This window comes from Melanaphis sacchari, unplaced genomic scaffold (genome assembly GCF_002803265.2).
Source record: "Melanaphis sacchari strain LSU unplaced genomic scaffold, SCAv2.0 Contig86_pilon_pilon, whole genome shotgun sequence".
Taxonomy (NCBI): domain Eukaryota; kingdom Metazoa; phylum Arthropoda; class Insecta; order Hemiptera; family Aphididae; genus Melanaphis; species Melanaphis sacchari.
Genome location: NW_020271611.1, coordinates 506,119 through 526,544, shown reverse-complemented (window position 1 = coordinate 526,544; position 20,426 = coordinate 506,119). Strand labels below are relative to the sequence as shown.

Here is a 20,426-nt window from a genome sequence, read left to right as displayed (position 1 = left end):
GCTCATAGCTTTATAATTATTGTTATATGATTTTTAACATTTAATACATATAATATTTTATTAAATCCATAAAAATCAAGTATTAAAATCTTTATTTCAATACTTCTAACACGCAATTCAAAGGTTATGGAGCACATTTACTTAATATATGATCTTAAAATGTAGATATGGTTTTAGGAGTTAACTATTATTCATTAACTATATAGGTAATGTTAATTATTTATTATTCAGTATTCACCGACCTACGCGTTATAATAACGAGTGTATATTTATCGATTGTATTTAGTAAAATACTAATAATTCTGTTAAATGAAATAATTAGGTATCATTGACAATAATAATACTATATTCATTTTATATTAAAGTAATTTACGATAACAGTAAAGCTATCTCATATATTTCTAATTGATCTTATTCCTAATTACAATAATAATATTTTACAATGGCAATAAAATTGTTTAAGCTATTCAGTCGAAAATGCATTAAAGTTTGATTATCCATTACCAACTTTACGCTTATTATACGGTTTTAAAACTTTCTTGAAAATATAAGTATTAGATTAGTATAATAATTTTATTCTGAGAATTTCTGACGCTACGCAATATACAATAGTTAAAACCGTTCAAATATAACTATTAAATAAATAGGTACTCTTGAGTATCAATCCATATAAAACACTAAAACATCTTTAAAATTCGTACATTAATAAATTGATTAAAAATGAAACACAAAAAACATTAAAAAAATTCTACCTATATTTTGAAGACATAATATTAATATTATGTAGGTGCATTATTAATTACAGTATTAGTGTCTGTTTAATTGTATAGCCATGTATAATAATAAGATACCTATACTTACCTGAAATACGCGAAATTTGTAATTTAAGACTACTATAGAAACAAATCGTTAAGAAATTAATTAATTAAATTAATATATGAACTACACATTTTTTATTATATCATTACGCCATACACGAGGACTGGCTCTAGAGAATGACACGTCCAAAAATCTCAAATAAACAAAGTCACTAATTTTACTGCAAACAATACAATATAATAACGCGTACGAGAAATTCGTTAACAACTCTTCACTGCAGCATATTGAGTTACAGATTAAGTTTCAGTCATTACATTATGTGTTTTTGTTATTCCTTTGTATAATATTATAATGATATGTAGTTAGAGTGCAATGTTTTGCATTCGTACCACACTTCACCATTGCACAATTATTTAAACGTAGGTATTTAATTTTGTTTTTCAATGATTTACGTTCTATAGTCTATCCTATGCGTCATATAATATTAAAAATTGTAAATTATACAATGCAAAGATCGAGGCAAACGTTCATGTTTACAACATTAAATAAAATACCACATTACATGGATACTCACGTCTATATAATTTTTAATTATATCTGCAATTGTATTTTAATTACATATTTTATGATATCATAATTACACGCGTCTTGTATTCACACGTGTTCAAATATAATGCAGGATTTATTTATTATAATTATACAAAAATGTTTACATGTGTTCTTAGTGAAAATGAAAAATCATACGACTATACTATATATAATAAGAACGATGTAGGGACTAAAATAACTGTACATTATCATTCATCCGCTTAACCTCTATAAATTATCTACTAATCAATACGTTCTTTGTTGCGTCGACACATAAGGATGTCAGCGAATAAACAATTAGCAATGTTTACAGTAATCATCGATAACGTTTAAACAAACGAAATCTGTTTTTACTCACCGATTGTAACTAAAGACTAATATTTGAGTGGGCTTATGGTCTAACGAAATATATTCAACGTTATTGACATATTTTAATTTTATGGTCGATACAAACAAATTCAAATTGAGCAGGTACACTAATAACACAAAAGTTTTTTTTCGCGGTATTCATACAACATAAAATATAGTAAATATCATGCTTGTCAATCTGAAATACGATCAATAATAATAATAATAATAATAGACTAAAAGTGATACATTTTTACATAAATTAGTGAATATTACGAGTCTAAATATAAAATATAATAAATAACATAAGGTTTATTTTAATTTTTGAACCACCATTGTTTAAAAAAAAAAAGAAGAATTCATAAACTTGTAAATGGAATAAAAATAGCGAAATAAAAAGGTCTTAAGTAACACACAATTTTTTTTATAATTTTATTTAAAATTTAAAAAGTTTTAGTTTCATAAAAACTGCATAGGGCCTATTTCATATGAATAAAAATTTAAATCGTTAAACTTTACATCATTAGTTTTATATGACAAAAGTTTTGTACAGCAAAATAACTTTCGAAACTATTATAACCCTTTTGATACAATATAAATAGCAATATAACCCTTTTAAACACGCGTTCAATATATCTCTTTGAAATAGCCCATTTAAGTATATCGATGGGGCATTATCAACTGATTATTTAATACAACTAATATTGGATTACATAGTTAAATTTTGGGTATAGTAAATATTAAGCATGCACAAGAACTCAATGATATACCTAAGTAAATTTAAAACATCAACCGTTTTAGATGATACACATTATATACATACATATATGTATATATATATATATATATATATTACTGGGTTCATTTAGAAACCTTAATTATTATTAAATTTTTAGTTGTTAAACTATAAATAATATCCAATATTGTTTAAATTGTAATATTTTTCTTCGTAAACTAATATTTTGGTATTGTAAATATTTTAATAATGTATAGGAATATAAATATAATTTTCATTCATAAATATATTACACAGTACTACATGCGTTAATTGGATAGATCCAATTATATATTCCATTTTCAGCCAACAATAGCTAGAATATTCAATTAAAATGCCCGTCTAGTTACAAGTTGGTATTAAATTGAACTTTTTTTTATAGATAAAATATAAATCGTTGTAGGTACACTTTTTAATAATATTATAATGTAAATAAATTATTTTATGATCATCTCTTTATATGAGTAAACGTTAAAGACGAATTACATAATTTCAAATTAATCAGATCATCACATAGGTGTATCATAAATATGTTTTAATTAGATAACTATAATTAATTATACGAGTACGAACATAATGAGTAAGTGGCTTACCATTTACCAGGTACTTCTAATAAAATAGTATACAACTGTAGCTTATGATTAATGTAGTATAATTGTGGGCAACAACTCGTTTTAATTATAAATTATTATTTTTAGGTAAAATTGTTCGTTCTGCAAATAAAAACACAACTATTAAAGTAGATCTCTAGTAATAATTCCCATTTAAAACTGTTATCGATTCATATAGAGTCCTGAATGGACTACAAACTTGACTCACCGAAATAACGTTATTATGATGAGTTTAAAACATGCGTTGAAATTGTTCTCAACCCTAAAACCCAAATTGACTTAAACGCAATCAATGAATACGACTATATCACACGGGTAATTGAACATTCAAGTCAATTGGTAAATACTTATTATGCCGTCTAGGTTAAGGCAAATCATCAGAGACATTTACAATTTATTAATAGCCAAATGTCAGGAAATCTCTCGATCCACCAATATCTGTAAGTAAATGTAAATTAGAGTGCTTTTCGGTCAAATAATGGACGCAATAAAAGCCTTGACCGACAGCGTGATAAAAGATCCACACGAAGCGGAGAGCTGAAAAAGAGGCTACAAAGAGCGACAAAATGAAAGCGGAAAGTCCTGCAAAAGGATGTAGTGGATACAGTGAGCAAAGGCAAAAGGCGATGAGCGTGCAATCGCCCAGTTTTCGTCAGCGTAAAGGTCGCCTAATCAGTATGTTCATTTGTTGCATGGGCACGCCGGCTGTCACTCGCATACATTCCCGAGCGGCATACGAGAGAGTAATATGTATAAGGAAAGAAAATAAATGCGAAATGGACAAAGACATAAACGAAAAGATCACTGCCAAATCGGTTATCTTTTAAAAAGATATTGCACGGCAAATAAAGAAAAAATCCTTTGCCGTCTGGTTTTTTTTTCTTTTTTAGTTTATACATCGTTTTCTTTAAAGATTATATCACGCAAACGAATCTTTTTAAACATTTTTCCTTTATGCTTAAAAGGCTTTGGAAAACCCGGGAGAATCGTTCGGAATTTAAATGAGACCAGATTTCTAACAAAATACTTATTTTTCGCATCTCGTGTGTCTCAATCTGTAACAAATTGTTAAAAAAATTATAGTCCTGTACGCAAAAAGCAGACGATGTACAATTTAGATACTCGTTTAACTACAAACCGTGCATCCTTTATATTTTACATAAATTACGATTCCTAATCAGCTTAATCATTTTTTAATGACATTTAATACAATATACTAATGGTCTACCTTTCGTATTCATTCATTCCAATTTTTACAAGTAGTCTAATGAAGAATGGCTCAAATAAATCAAATAAGACTTCAAACACGATAAATATTGATTAAAAGATGAATCGGCTTAATGACAATCCATTTATATTTTTAGATTATTATTTTCGTTATCTACAAATAATACAGCAGATTAATAATTTAATATTAAGTTCTCTACCCGGTTATATTAGGTACAACATTCCATTAAATTATTTATACCTAATTAAAATAGTAATCTATAAACTTATTATATTATAATTTCTAGTGAAGCAATAAGAAAAAAACAAAATTTGCTCCTCCTCAGAATTGTTGAAAGGAAAAATAAATATAATTATTGTAATGTATTAACGACTTCGAAATAATATGAGATCTTTAATTTGATTTGATAGGTATTTAAAAGAAACGAAAAATAATATCCCCTACAGTCTATAATTCTATATCATCATCAATTTAAACTTGATTTCGCAATATTATTAGCTAATTATATTATACTATTCTAATTTATTACTATAGTATATAATATGTATATAATAAATATATTATACATTTTAATTATAGTTAAATTGTATACAAATTTCACACCATTGCATTTTATTTTATAAAGATTTTAGGTTTAACAATCATAATTTATTTTCAAAATTTTATCGTTGAAATGAAATAATTGAATATAAATAATTTCTTCAGAAATCGATTTTATTAAACCAAGTACCAAATGAAATTTATAAAACGATTTTTAAACTAATTAAGTGCTAAACTGTATCATAATTTTAAAAATCAATAGATCCTATTGAAAAATTAATATGTTATTAAAATAGGTATTTAATTTTCAATTTTTATCAAAAAACGTAATCGTTTTATGAAAACACATTAATTTTTTGGAAAATGCATTTTTTGGGAGCAATAAAGGTTCCGTACAATTCCTCAATTGGTCATAAAAAAAAAGGTTAAATATTTTTTTTCACTATGGTTTCTACAGTAATCATAATTAAATTTGTTAATTACTCGTATTATTATAATAATTAATAATAATAAATATACCTATGTAATAATTAATAACACAACAGATGAGAACTCAATTAATTTATAGATACCACATATTTTATAACTCTATTATATGATACGAAAAACTTTCTTAAAAATAAAAGTTTTATAACGGAAGAAAAATAACTATTTTTTTACGTGTACAATGTACATAGTATGTATTTAATATAAATTTATAGTTATAAACTTACAATAAAAAATTACAACTTAAAAATATTGTGTAGATTCCATTTTTCTTATTTCAAATTAATTATTCTAATATAATTTAATTTAAATTTAATTTGTTTAATGACAATAGATTGCTTTCAAATATAAGATATATCATCTGTCGGATAAAATGTAATGACATTTTTCTTCTATGTCTATATATAATACGTATTAAGTAATAATATTTTATTGAAAATATTCAATCTTTAATATTTTTCACATTATTATTGATGTACCTACATAAAAATAGACTTATTCAACCAGTTTCTAATTTTTCGACAGATCTCAAATTACAAAATTTGTTATTATTTGTTCATGTGTATTTATTATACGATTACTATAAAATTAAATTAAATAATAATTGCAAACATTGACATTTTTATAAAATATCGTTGCAGTCGACTTGTCGCCAAGAAATTCACTTTTTCTTTAGGCAATATATAATAATTATGTTGTCAACTATTTTAGTTAAAATATTCAATATTGTCCACTGATAGATCAAAATGTTATAAATTATAATAATTGGTTAACGAATTTTATTATGAGTTATGACAAATTAAAACCCCCAAAATTATGTACGTAAACTACTCGTGTAGCAAAATTTTACAAGAACCATCCTAAAAATGTGCACCTATATACTTGTTAGATATCGTTGAAACCCTGTTTAACAGCTATGAACTTTGAAGGGAAAACTTGACAGTTGCATACCAACGATATTGAAACTTTACAAAAACCACATTAATTGTTTCAAACGTACAGGTTTATACAAGGGGAAAAATTGCAGCGCACATGGTAATTACGAAACAGCATATAACTATAATAATCGGAAAACGGACACTAACCTTTGAAGTGGAAAGAGAACGTCGAGTTCCGGAGCCGTTCCAAGATCGGTTCCACGGTGCCGAATGTGAGCGTTTTCAGGTTGTTGTATCTAATGTCGATGTACTTGAGCTTGTCAAGACTGTGGAACGTGCGGTCGTCGAGCGTAGTCAACCGATTCTCCGCCAAATTCAGTCTGTTGAGGCTAGGCAATCCAGAAAATCCTCTGCCGTCGATCGTCTTTATGAGATTGTCCTCGAGCACGAGCTCCTCGAGGCACACCAACTCGGCGAACGCGTCCGGGCCCACCCGGTCTAAATGGTTCGCCCGCATGTCCAGCCGCTTTACCGATACCAGCCCGAGGAACACGTACCTGGACAGCGACCCCGTCAATCTGTTTTCGGACAGGTCGAGCTCCTCCAACTTGCGTAACTGTTCGAACGCCCCCTCGGCAATGTAGCTGATGTTGTTCCGGTCCATGTACAACTTCCTGAGCGCGGGCAACCGGGCAAACACATCGTTGCTGATGCTCTCGATGGCGTTGTCACCGAGCGTGACAACGCGTAGGTCCTCCATGTACGCGATCGAGTCCCTGGCCAGCTGCACGATGTGGTTCCGGACCAGGGCCAAGTCCTGCAACCGGGAAAGATTGGCGAACGCGTGCGAATGCACGGTGCCGATATCGGCGTACACGATCTCGAGCGTCCGGAGCTCGGGCATCCGGGCCAACGCCTCGGTGGGCACGAATGATAGTGTCTTCGACGTGGTGCCGCGTACGTTGAACGTCAGTTTTGTCACGTTCGACTGTGACCCGAACTCACGCCACACTGCCGATTCGCGAGGTTCGCCGTCGTTGAACACCCAACAGTCGGCTGACGTGGCTGCGTAGGGCTTGGACTCGTCGCAGTAACAGAATAAGTTGATGGTAGTCTTCTGTTCGAGCGCGCACACATTTATTTCAGTGCTTCCTATATTCTTGTCGTCGTCCGAATAACTCCGGACGCCAGGCCTTTGGTTTTTCACTCTCCGGTTCGACACGTAACCGTGGTTGTCGTAGACCAGAACCGCGAACACTAACCACATGGCCACGAACTGTTGTTGACGCGCCATTTCGAAAATCTGAAAATAAAAAATCGTAAAAATCACAAAACTAGCCAATTATTTGCCATCTATATACACCGTATACAGTTTATCGGTGTATACTTGTAACGATTTTTAAGATTACTGACTCATTATTTATATGTCACTCTAAATAATTATTTTGATTAGGTAAACAGAACACAGAAACATTAAATACGAGGGTTTGTATTATTTACATAGCTGCAGTATAGGCAAGTTTTAAACAGTGAAGTGGAGACTGGTCGTCATCTCAACATATTTTACTTAATATTCGTTTTACTACAGCTACAATAACACACCTCGTGATAATCAAATTGTTCTACTCGTGCTCCGCTACTCTTGTGATCTTTATATTACCTACCCTCAGTACTTAGGGTTACTCGGGTAGTAGTACTGTAACTACTGTATAGGATTATTACTATTTATAATATTAAATACACCTTTATGTACGTTGTTATATATATATAACTTAGAAAACTTTATTTTATATTTACATCCGTCCAACAACCCGGTTCTCAAGACAGGTTTGTACAATAAGAATAGCAAACCAACTAATCCTTAACTGTATAAAATTAGGTAAAAATATAAACACCCGCTAAGTCCAAACAAAAAATAATAATTTGTTGTACACCTAATAAAAGAACATTCGGTGGTATGCATTAAAGACTATTGCCTTCGCCCGTCGATTGACCCAATTCGTTTCCGAGAACCAGCTAAGTACTCGAAACGCAGTAAACGGAAAAATGAATTTCCGATGATATAATATGCCTGTCGATCGGCGATGGCTCTTAAACGGTTTATATGGAATAACTCTTTTACATAATTTTCTTTAAGTGACTGTTGTCACGACACAATATTTGTTTTCTCTAAATATTAGTATACATGCGTATTATACTTACCCCCGGTGGTGTTTAAAGAATTTCCTGTCGTGCGAACGACTCACGAATAATTCACGAACAACAGCGATGACATAATAATGAAATATTTATATATAATATGCGTTTCTTATAGTATACGAATCGAAAAAGTATTACCTTACGGACGGTATATTTTATATATTATATTGGCTTTCTTTTTGTCTGTATGTTTTTCCCGTGACGTGTCAGAAAACTACCATACGATAAAAGCCACTGTGTATAGCTAACGAGTGGGGTGAATATATATATATATATACATATATGGATTATGGGCTACTTTTTTTCTCCTTTTTATTCGTTTCCGCCCCCCTTTCTCTGCGTTACCCATATACAATTGACCGCAGGCCCTCCTCACAAAAGGAATTGTTGGCCATTCCGTGCAGTTCGCCTTTCATATATATATATACATGCTCATTCAATATTGAAATGTCCATTGTGCTTTACGTGCTCCCTCGTGGTTTATATATACATTGTTTGTTTTAATATTGCAAGCGTTTCGCCTTTGGTGGGAATAAAAAAAAATTTACCGAGTTTGCATGGACAAAACGCACGAGTCGGCTATAATTCATGCGCGTGTAAACGTTTCGGTATAGTGCCGTTGCGTTACATCGAACCACTAGCGAATACATCTATATTAGTGAGATTGCAGAACACGTAGTATTTGCTACGAATTTACGAAAATTTGCCCCCCCCCCCACCCTTTTCCCCATCTCCCACCGATAACGCTGAATTACATTATCACACGATTGGAAAAATCTTAATTAGATGGGCGTCACCGACATAAGTGCTCTGCGAGTCCCCCCTAAGAGGGCGTGGCTGTCATCGTGTTGTAACCCGAGGGTCCTACTATATGGTGCCGGTGCTGAACAGAGGAGAACGGTAATTGGAAAATGATTCAATTATCATTCGGTTAGATACCGTTACCGTGGCTCACAGACTTCCCACACGATGATTTTGCTATTGCGTTTCCGTGGAATCAACGCATAAAATGTCAAAGCATTCCTCTAAGCTAACACAACGAAACATTTATGTTTATCATATAACCCGTATACTCTACTAGTATACGATAGTATTATTGATTAAAAATCACTCGTCCTTTTCGGCTCCAGTAGTAGAATATGTACACACGAATTCATCCAGTCCATAAATATAATTATAAACATTATTATATTGTTCAAACAAAAATACAAAATTGCAAATTAGATAGTGTATAATACTTAAACTTGAGGGTATTATGGTGATTGCCGGCCGCTTTTCATAAAGTCCTAGTTCAATGGAATAAGCCAAATATCATAGAACCTACCAGCAAAATAGTTTAAAACAACAACGGCATAACGTGCATACAATACGTGTCGTTTAAATACTATATATACAGTATATTTTATGACAATATTCTAACCGATAAACTACGCAGTATCGCCTATGACATAATACTGTTACGAATTTGAATAATTATTTATGGTGGTAAACTTTTCAAGAGATTTACTACGATATTATATTATTCACAAATTAATACTATACGTACTTGTATTTAAAATAATAAAATAAAGTAATACTAAATTTATATACCTAAGTATTTTTCAAAAAAAAAAAAATTTTAAAAATCACAAAGTAACACATTCGTTATTATATTGAAATTGTCGCTATACCGATCCGTTAATCATTGATTGGATGTTAAAAACGAAACGTATAAAGGTTACGTAAATAAAATAAAACGATAACAATCTCTTTTTATAAAACCGATTACATACTTTATTCAGTTATAATGTGGCTGTCCAAACTCTTATTGTACGAATATACTTATTTTTCATGACTAAGATTTACGGAACATAAATAAAATAACTTTGTTTTGATTATAAAAGACATATACAATATATATAGTCTAAAACTATCAGCTGCCTACAGTAATACTATTACGTTTGAACGTTACTCCAAAAATGCTTTAATAAACAAAATTATACATATTATAATGTTTTATAGAACAATAGTTTAAAAAAACTATTTATTTTTTTTCATTTTTCGATTTTTATAAATTTATTGTTCAACAATTTCAAATACATTTACTACTTGTGCACTATAATTTAAACAAGTTAAAAGCGTAATACACACCGTTTAATAAGTAGGAATATCCAATTTTTCATGAGCTTTTAAAATAATAATAAAAAATGAACAATACATTTTGTTTAATGCCAATAATACTATAAATTTATAGTTGTGTACGATAACATTAATATAATTATTCCTATAATATTTATTTATTTTTTTTAATTATTAGTTGTACAATATATAAACTTTGCTTGTGGCCTGGTGTGGTCGGTGGTTGACCTTAGTCACTAATGTGTTCTCAAATGGGTGACCATACGAGTTCTTAGTGACGAATCCATGGCACACACATATACACATACGTGTTCCAACCCGACAAACCAAACCTTACAAATAAATCTTATACAAAAAAAAAACCTACTGTAGTACTGTTTCTATCCACAGCTTATAACCTTAGTTTCGGGCTTAAATAAGATCGATAAAAAAAAACATTGCTAGTTAGTTATATTATCAATATGAATATAGAAATAATTGGTTCAATGTCCGATTCTGTCAATATTTAAAATAGGTAAACCAAAAACCTAATATAATAAGCAAGTAAATATTTAAATGTCTTTAAAACTATATTACCATGTATAAAACTAGGGACTTTGTGCTTAAAAATCACAAAATATACATATATGCATTTAAATCCTAAAAATATGCGAAACCACTTAAATTTACATTAAAAGAAAACTAATCATTTAAATTAATATGTCTATAAAAAAAAAAAAAGATATATTATACTGATAGATTTCTGCGTTGACTACACGAAAAAACTAGAAAACGCGTATAAAATATATACTTTTATATCCGATTCACAATACAATATCATATACTATTATACAGAAATTATAATAAAAATTAAGTACATAAAAATGAATGAATTTACTCAAACAATATAATATTCAACGAAGTATAATTTTTAATATAGGTATTACAGTAAAACCTCTCTATAACGGAATCGTTTGGGACCAATATTTTTTCCGTTATAAAGAGTTTTCCGTCATAGAGAGGTAGAAAATTATATATTATTTACACCGGGACTATTGACATTTTCCGTTATAAGGAGGATTCCGTTTAATAGAGGATCCGTTATAGAGAGGTTTTACTGTATATTATAACTTACAAATGTCTTTTTCTTTGTTATACGTATAAAATTTAATACAATTTGATTTAATACAGACACTAAGAAAAGAAAATAATTTAGGTATATATTTATTTCAAATATGAAACAGTACGTTTATATGAAATATGAAAATATATTACAACAGGCAGACGCAGAATAATTATACTACATAATAACAAAAAGGTTATTATATCACTTGCAAAAATATAACCTTACTACAGTCATACTAATTGGTTATAAAGATTTACGTGTTGAGGTGATTTGAAGTTTAAGATGACTAACTCATTTTTATCTTTGCATGTCACACTTTAACTAAATAATTATTTATTAATTTAAATTTAAACACTATCCGTACGTAGATAAAAACATTAATATGTCAATTGTTTAAACTTCTGACTACTTAATACTACTAGATATATTGTTATAGATAAAGACTAAATTCTTATAAGTTATTTTTTTATCTTTAGATTCAGACTTACGAAACCTATTTAAATGTTAAAATATAATCAAAATTCTTTAACCGTATTTTTTTTTTATTATTCGGTATTAATAAAATTATAACGACTAATAGTTAATTTATAATTAACAGTACGTTAATTTTTAAATTAGGAATTATGTAACGATTTCTAACTATTTTATTTTGGGTCTATGAATTAATAGTCAAATACTTAATAATACAAATATAATTTTTAAAATATTCAGCTTTAGTTCCCTTATTTTACTAATAATTATATTTTATCTTACTCTTATCTTCATAATATTTTAATCTCGGCTCGTATAGCGTTTATTGACAAAGACCAATAGTTTTTTGGATGATAATTGATAATTTATGTCAATAAAATATAGTCATGTTATAAACAGAAGCTATATATATTATACATATTATATGAAATCAATAAATGATTGTACGTAAAAAAATTGAACATGTCATCAGATAATGCAGGCAGAAACATAGGTGATTTTTCATACGCAATGCATATTGTTTCCTCTAAAAATACTCATAAGAAGGGGTCGGCTACCCTTATAAAGGGTCGTCCTATGCCTACACTGTTATTATAACCAGTGTATGCAAATTAAATTATGTTAGTAAAGCAGCACCAACAGCAATATAGTAACAATCAGAAAACGGTAACAGTTGGGTCTTTTATAGAGGTTGGTTTAATTTGTACAAGTTCTTTTTTTGGAAGGCAGAAGAGCGTAACTTTAATATTCTAAATACACTTTGTAGGAAATCGGTCGATTTTTCTCAAGACCTTTAAAGTGGGAAAAATAGAAGGGCATTTAATATTTTATTTGAAGTGGAATGAAAAATCATTAGACTCTCTCACTCTTTCATTCTCATTCCTCTTCCACTCTTTTTCTTTATTACACAGACACATACGCGCGCGCGCTCACTCACCTTTGCATACACGCCGTGTGCGTGTGTTATAGCATAATATTCACTTAAGTTTACACATTTTGTAGTTAATTCTGAGTTTGTTTTCTCAAGGGGCTCATGTGTCTCTTTTTCACGTACCCTCACATCTATATCATATTAGTATTTATTACAATGTATCCGAATGCTTAAGTCTCGAGCGAACAATAAGAACTGGATATTTGGAAATGCAGATAAATTGAAATATAAATGTATAAATGATGAAATAGAACTTTTACGAGGTATCTCTATATGTAAAATTAGTATCTCTATCTATTTATAACTAAATATTTTTATCTGTAATTACACAAATAAGTATCAGTAATATTTTATATGTAACTATTAAAAACTATGTATGTGTTTTATTGTTAAACGTTAATTGTTAACAAATTAAAGTTTATATTAAATGTGTGTAGAGCGTAAATAACAAATGAACTGATTGTTTGGACACCTGCGACAATGAATATTTTAAACTCGTCCTAGACAAAAAGTTGTTATATAATAACACTATAATACTGGCGGAATCTTAGTCGAAAGACAACAAACCAATATCAACAATTATTAATATAATGACGTGTTCAAATAGACAATGAGTAAACAGAAAAAATAGCCACTTAAAATAAATTATACCTAATTATTTGATACAACAAAACACGTCAACAAACCATAACCGTTTGTCATTGATACCTGTCTAATACAAAGTAAATGTTGACAAACGCAAATGTCAAATATATTGTAATAAAGTATTATTTTTCACAGATTAATAAAAAAACGTTCTAAAATCAATTATTTCATTTAAACCTAGCCACAAACCACTTATCTATGACTCATCTACATCGTATGTCTTGTCATAAATATTAACAATCCAATCATAATTCTTTAAATGTTCTATTAGCATTGAAGCTAAATTATAATATTGCTTCAATAATACTTTAAATTAAACACTGTATTAAAATTTTAAATAAAATTTCAGAATGCTATAGTATAATATAGTCTTAATCTACTATCAAACTTTTCGATCGCAAATGTGGGAAATTTAGTAATATATTTAATAATCAATTACTAAAATATACTGGCAATACAGCCGAGTATAATATGATGTATAATATCTTAGTTTGTAATATTTTTAAATTTTTTCATATTCTTTGTAATTTATTTAACTTAAGAGTATTATAAAAAGTCTTAAAAATAAAATTACCACCCAACTATTAATCTAAAATATAGATTCAAAAAGTCAAAAAAATATATATAATACAATTTTAAGAAGTCTATGTATTTTTAAATTAATATTGATTGAGTTTAATTGATAATTACTAAACAACGATTGTTAGATGTTGATAATTTGTAAAGCAGTAAGTATAAAATCAAAGTATCGTGTCTACAACAAAAAATATTAGTTTTATTATTATTATACTATTGCACAGCACCGTTAAGTCGTTACAGAACATTATTAAGTCACCAGACGTCATTGAAATTCAGTGGTGAATTTTCCTTTAGTATTCTTTTTGGTTCCGAAAATGAATCCTAGTCACGTAAGTATATAGACCAACTAGACGAAAAAAAAAGATGAGGTGGATAAGGTCTTGGGTTCATAATGCCACCACAGCTGGCCTGCCAATCCAGTTTACATTAATAAAACTATCACAAAAGTTAAAAGTTTAAGAATATAAAATAAGAATTTATTTATAATGTACGGCGTAAGATAAAATGGACAACTTTTACAATTTAGAAATATAATTAACAAACATGAGCTGGATGATTTGAAGTATAATTTAGTTTTGTACTGTGTACTGATATCACTGATATTTTTACAAGATTTTGGTGAATATTTTAATCATAATAAGAATCTATATAAGTATTATTGATAATATTAGCATTCGTGAAAAAACTTTCAAAAGTTAAAAAAAAATACTTCTACGTTTTATTTATACCTGTTTTTAATATTTAACAAAATTTTAAAAAAAATAAATAAAAATATTATGAAATAAAAATGTAATAAATAAAATTAATTATACAAAATACAAATAAATGATTTGTTTTAAATTAAATAAATATATTTTTAAAAATTTGTATAAATGAATAAAGTTACAAAAAAATTATAAAATATTATATATTTTTATTGAGATAACAAACTGGAAAAATTCTCGTTTAACACCATCTTACATCAAAAAATGTATTTAAAATATTTAAAAGTACGTAAAGATTTAAAGTATAAATGAAAACTATGAACTAAAATTATCATAATTCACAAAGTTAATCTTCCTTAATGATAAATTCCAATAAGATATTATAATATGATAATGTGATAATATAAAAGGTATATAACTGTATTATTAACGCATATAGCTAACTTTCTTAAGTGATAAATATAGTATATATTATGTGCTATGTAGATACTACAGACACATTCAATAAGAAAGAATAGTATTTTAAAATATAAGTTTCAATGTTCTGTACTAAATATTCTTATTGCATTATGTACAGATTGTACATAATGTGTAATAATAAAAAAAAAAAGTTTCAATATGCCTAATGGAATTCAAACACTCAAGTTATTAATTCAACAATTTCACGCTTTAGAATAATTGATTTTGAATATACGATATTAAATAATATCATAGTATTACTGTTAATGCTAAATTAATAAATATTATTGTATGTAAAAATAGTTATAAACTACTTTTAATAAAATTAAATAAAGCTTAAGCTTTAGACGTATTTAAATACGTCGTTTTTTAAAGAATTATATATTAACGTGGCCAGAAATAGGAAAATGCGTATCATTAAAATATAACAATTACCAAAATAATAGTATATAATATATATTATTATTAATAATAATATATGATTAATGATTACTGAGACTTGATAGAACGTAATATCTTTTATTCTATCCTCACCATAATTGATTTTTTTATATTATCTAACGTCTGCAGCATTTCTATGATTTTTCTTTGGAAATTATAAAAAAAAGACATTGTATAGTTATACTAAAATTAACATTAAGAAGAAAAACCTAATACAATAATCAATATATTTAGCAAAATATAAGATTGTTAGATATGCAAAATAATCATTTAATGTAATTATTTTGTATAAATAACGAATACCAAAAAGTATATAAAAATTAATTATATCAAAATAAAATACCCCAATTTATTTATTTATGTTTTTCTTTTTCCTACTATTTACACTTCTAATGTACAAATGAGTTTATACGATTTCAGCTTTTAAAAATTTACGAAAAATGTTTGTTGAAAACACTGAATAAATATTAAGTACACTATGAAATACATTATACGATATAGCGAGTGAGTAGTTTATTTAGAATTTTAAAACAATACAATTTTATAAATATTTATTTTATTTATAATATAATATGATACCTATATAATATCTTAAACATAATTAAATATTATTTTTTTTGATCAAAAAACTTTAATTTTTTTTAATTTAAGACTTTGTTCTTTCAAACATTGTAATATTAATACTTAAAAAAACAAAAGAAATAAACTGATCAGTTATTTTAAATTATTAAATTAAATTCAAATACAACTTTGTTTAAGTTTGAATATAAATTACTGAGATCAAAATTGTATCATAATGGAAATTTATTTTAAACATTGCAACATGTTTTATTAAGTTATTTATTTATTTTTTTTTATATTTATAAATTAAAAACTTTTTTAAATAAATCAAAGGATATTGAAACATTTTATGATAATAAATACGAGTACGTAGATGTTTGAAAAAAATTCTAAATTTAAAACAAATATATTCAACAAACTTAAATATTTCTTCTTAACAATTATTATGATTTATAGGCTTTTGATTAGTAACAAGACTAATTTATTTACGTCCGGTTTTATAGTAAAATTTCACACACGTCTAAATAATACTTCTTCACCTATTATATTAATTTTAATGTAATAATAAAAATATTTTAACATTTTTTTATAATATAATTTATTATGAAACACGGACAAAGAATTCAAAAAACATTAATAAAAGGAAAGAACCTCGTTAAGTCATAAATAATGATAATATAAAATTGGAATTTCAAAAACTGTTTAATTAATACGATGTGGATAAGACAATCCATGTTGTAATACACTAAAGTTGAATTTTTGAAAAGAACTGGGGCCATCTATATTATGATACAAATTAATGTCAAATACCTGATAAATTATAAATATCTAATGAGTTATTCGTAATAAACTATTTTGAAGCTGAATGAACGTATAATAGTCATCGAAATTGAAAATTCCATACTTGCTACCAACCACTTATTCACTGAACTAGGTACTCGTCGTGTGCCAACGATGGTGATTATTAATTAAAAAGTTTTGATGAAACGAACGCAAACAACTATGTCATGCATCATATATGAAGTTTGATCCCGGACAAATTAATGATTTATGTTACCTAAAATGTATGTTTAAATTTAAGATACATAATCAATCGTAAAAGTTACATCCCTATTTTATCGGAAATACACGTAACGTGGTAGGATGGAACTGTGAAAATAATGTGAATCGAAATCCCCAAACAAATAAGTAACTAGTTGATTTAATAACAGATATGATGATGTAATATGATAAACCCCGTACCAATATGAACAACAAATACGCGTTAGCATGTTCCGCCAAGCAATCTGATTTTGTTTTATAAAAAAACACACACATACACACTATTTTGGTGTACCTTACTTAAAACTAACAGAATTGTTTATACTTACGAAGCACATACAGGACGATTCGCTTAGAAATAAACTCCTATTTTATCTCTCAAACGTACATTAATTTAAATCCTAATTTAGAGTTTGTAAGTTTATTCAAAGGCCATAAAATAATATTAAGTGCTTAGATTTTTTTTTTATGCAATTTAAGGTGTCATAAGATGATAAAAATTATTTATTTTTTCAATTAAAACCTCAATTTTTTATGCATTGAAATTCAACATTTTTGAAGAGTTCGTTTTGAGAATTTAAACGTTGTGTACCGATGACAATTGTTATGTCTTTTTAATATAATATGAATATATAGGTATACTTTGTACATTTACCTATATATGAGCCTATTTGGCTAAATTGTTATATAAGATATATAAATATATAATCAAGTATTTATTATTTTGGATATATATACAAGTTTTACACATTTTTAAATTTTAACTTTTTCAATTCAATCAAAAAACACATTTTATATATTAATAATATTCGTTTTAATAAGCTTATTCTAATATAAAATTATTATGATTTTTAAATTTATATTTCTGCTAATAGTTATATCTATCTTCGTTATATTATCAGTACATTCACATGCAGTGTTATTTTTTTTAATTACTACTTTTTCATTTTTATTATTACTTTTTACTTTTTAGTAATCATTAATTTTAAGTTTTAACAAACATTTTGATGTATTTACCTAAGCAATTGTATATTAAAAAACAAAATTAAAATGATGTAGGAAGAACTATAAATAAATCATATAAATAGCTATAAAACATTACTCAAAATTGTATGAAAGTAAATTATGATCAGTGATATAAGAAATACCTATTTTATTTACCAGCTACCTTTAACTGATGTACTTTAACTGTAACATATAATATTATTATACAGTGGCTTGGCGTGGCGCGTTGGCTGCTTCCAGTTGCGGAATGCCACTGGGAGTAAGTAACGGCCACAGCTACTAGCTCTCAGATGGGTGACGACCATTCGGGATCATAGTGGTTAAAAACCTTGCCACACATACACGTGTTTGCTATCAACCGTATCAGTCGTAAAAAATACAACCTACCGAACCAACCTTACTTAAAAAAACCCAATGGCCTTAGTAGCCGCGGGTCAATTAAAAAAAAAAAAAAAGAAAGAAAAAAATATTATTATACAATATGTTATACTAAACTCTGTAAGTATTGTTTAAAAAAACATAAAAATATTTACATCTATTGTATGATTTATGAAATTTACTATCATGTTATGACGTAACATGTGTATTAAATAATATATAATTCACATGATAGTATTTATAAATTATTAACACTACGCGTTTTTCTCATAAATATTTTGTTACAAATTGAAAGTCTGCAAATTTAGAGAAAAATTAATTATAAACTACAAAAAATAAAAAATAAAAATGAAAATGTGAAAATAAATAATGATAACAAATTACAAATTGTGTATAATACAGGCAGTATCGATTCCCCTTTGGTCGCTATTTTTAATAATTATTTTTTTTAATTAATAGATGAAAATTTATTCTCCAAAAATATTGACATTTAACCAATTACCCACTACATATTTTATCGAATACATCACTGCCAGATTAATGTTGCGCTTTTTCAAATTGATAAAGTTCTTGACAGCTAATGGCTATAAAAGGAGATAAAATAATCTAAATAAATGTTATTGAAGATCACAATCAAGTGATTAATATCTAGAAACTTTTGTGTGATAAACGTCCCCCTAGGGATACTGAATATTATAAGATATTCTTTAAGGAAAAATAGTATAAATCAAATGAGTTTTAATTTTCAAAATGCTCTTTAGATACGATCGTTATAATATCTATACCTCTTTAATCGTTTCACTCTGAAATTAATTTAAATTAATACCTTGGTAATATTCTGGAAGGTGAATACAAATTTAAACATGAAATTATCTCTAAAGGAAAAACATGTTTACTTATAGTGTCCTGGTTAAATATCTTGTGTCATCTAACGTAACAGTAAACGAATTTCAACTGAATAATCAACATTTGTTATATGCTTGGATTACAAACTTCCCGAAGGACATTACATAATTTTCTTAATACATAATAATACATAATACATACGAAATGAAAACGGTATTTTAAAATTAATAGCTCGTCTAAAATTAAATAATAACAAACTACATTCTATACATAATTTTACATTTAAACAATTAAACCGTAATTTTACAAACACTTATTAGAATTATATTCAAAAATAATTAGCAAAATATCAAACATTGCATTGTTTCTTTATTAATCAAGCTTACTAAGTGTTTTAATGGTTTTATCTATGAGTACATAAAAATAAAATAATATTTAAGTGTACATTTTGCTAGTCGTTATTTTTTAAACTAATTGATATTAGAAAAAAAAATTTACGTTATATTATAATACAACATAGTTTGTCATTATTAATTCGTTCTTAGAATATTGCATTTTGTTAAAAATTGCAGATTTGTACTCATTATTTTATTGTGACCGTAGAAATTGATTTGTTTTTTAAACTTTACATGATTTATATAACTTTAAAACCTCCTATATTTTTATCAAC

The 20,426-nt window shown here is 27.4% G+C and overlaps 1 protein-coding gene across 1 annotated transcript in view; it reads right to left on the bottom strand.

Moving 5' to 3' along the window:
* The window catches only part of LOC112602355 (connectin-like), a 243,929-nt gene that overhangs the window by 189,984 nt on the left and 33,519 nt on the right, over window positions 1–20,426 (bottom strand). The window contains exon 3 of the mRNA XM_025350390.1: window positions 6,481–7,576. Within this exon, the coding sequence (XP_025206175.1) occupies window positions 6,481–7,567 (1,087 nt within the window). The 5' untranslated portion in view covers window positions 7,568–7,576. The remainder of the gene's footprint in view (window positions 1–6,480; window positions 7,577–20,426) is intronic.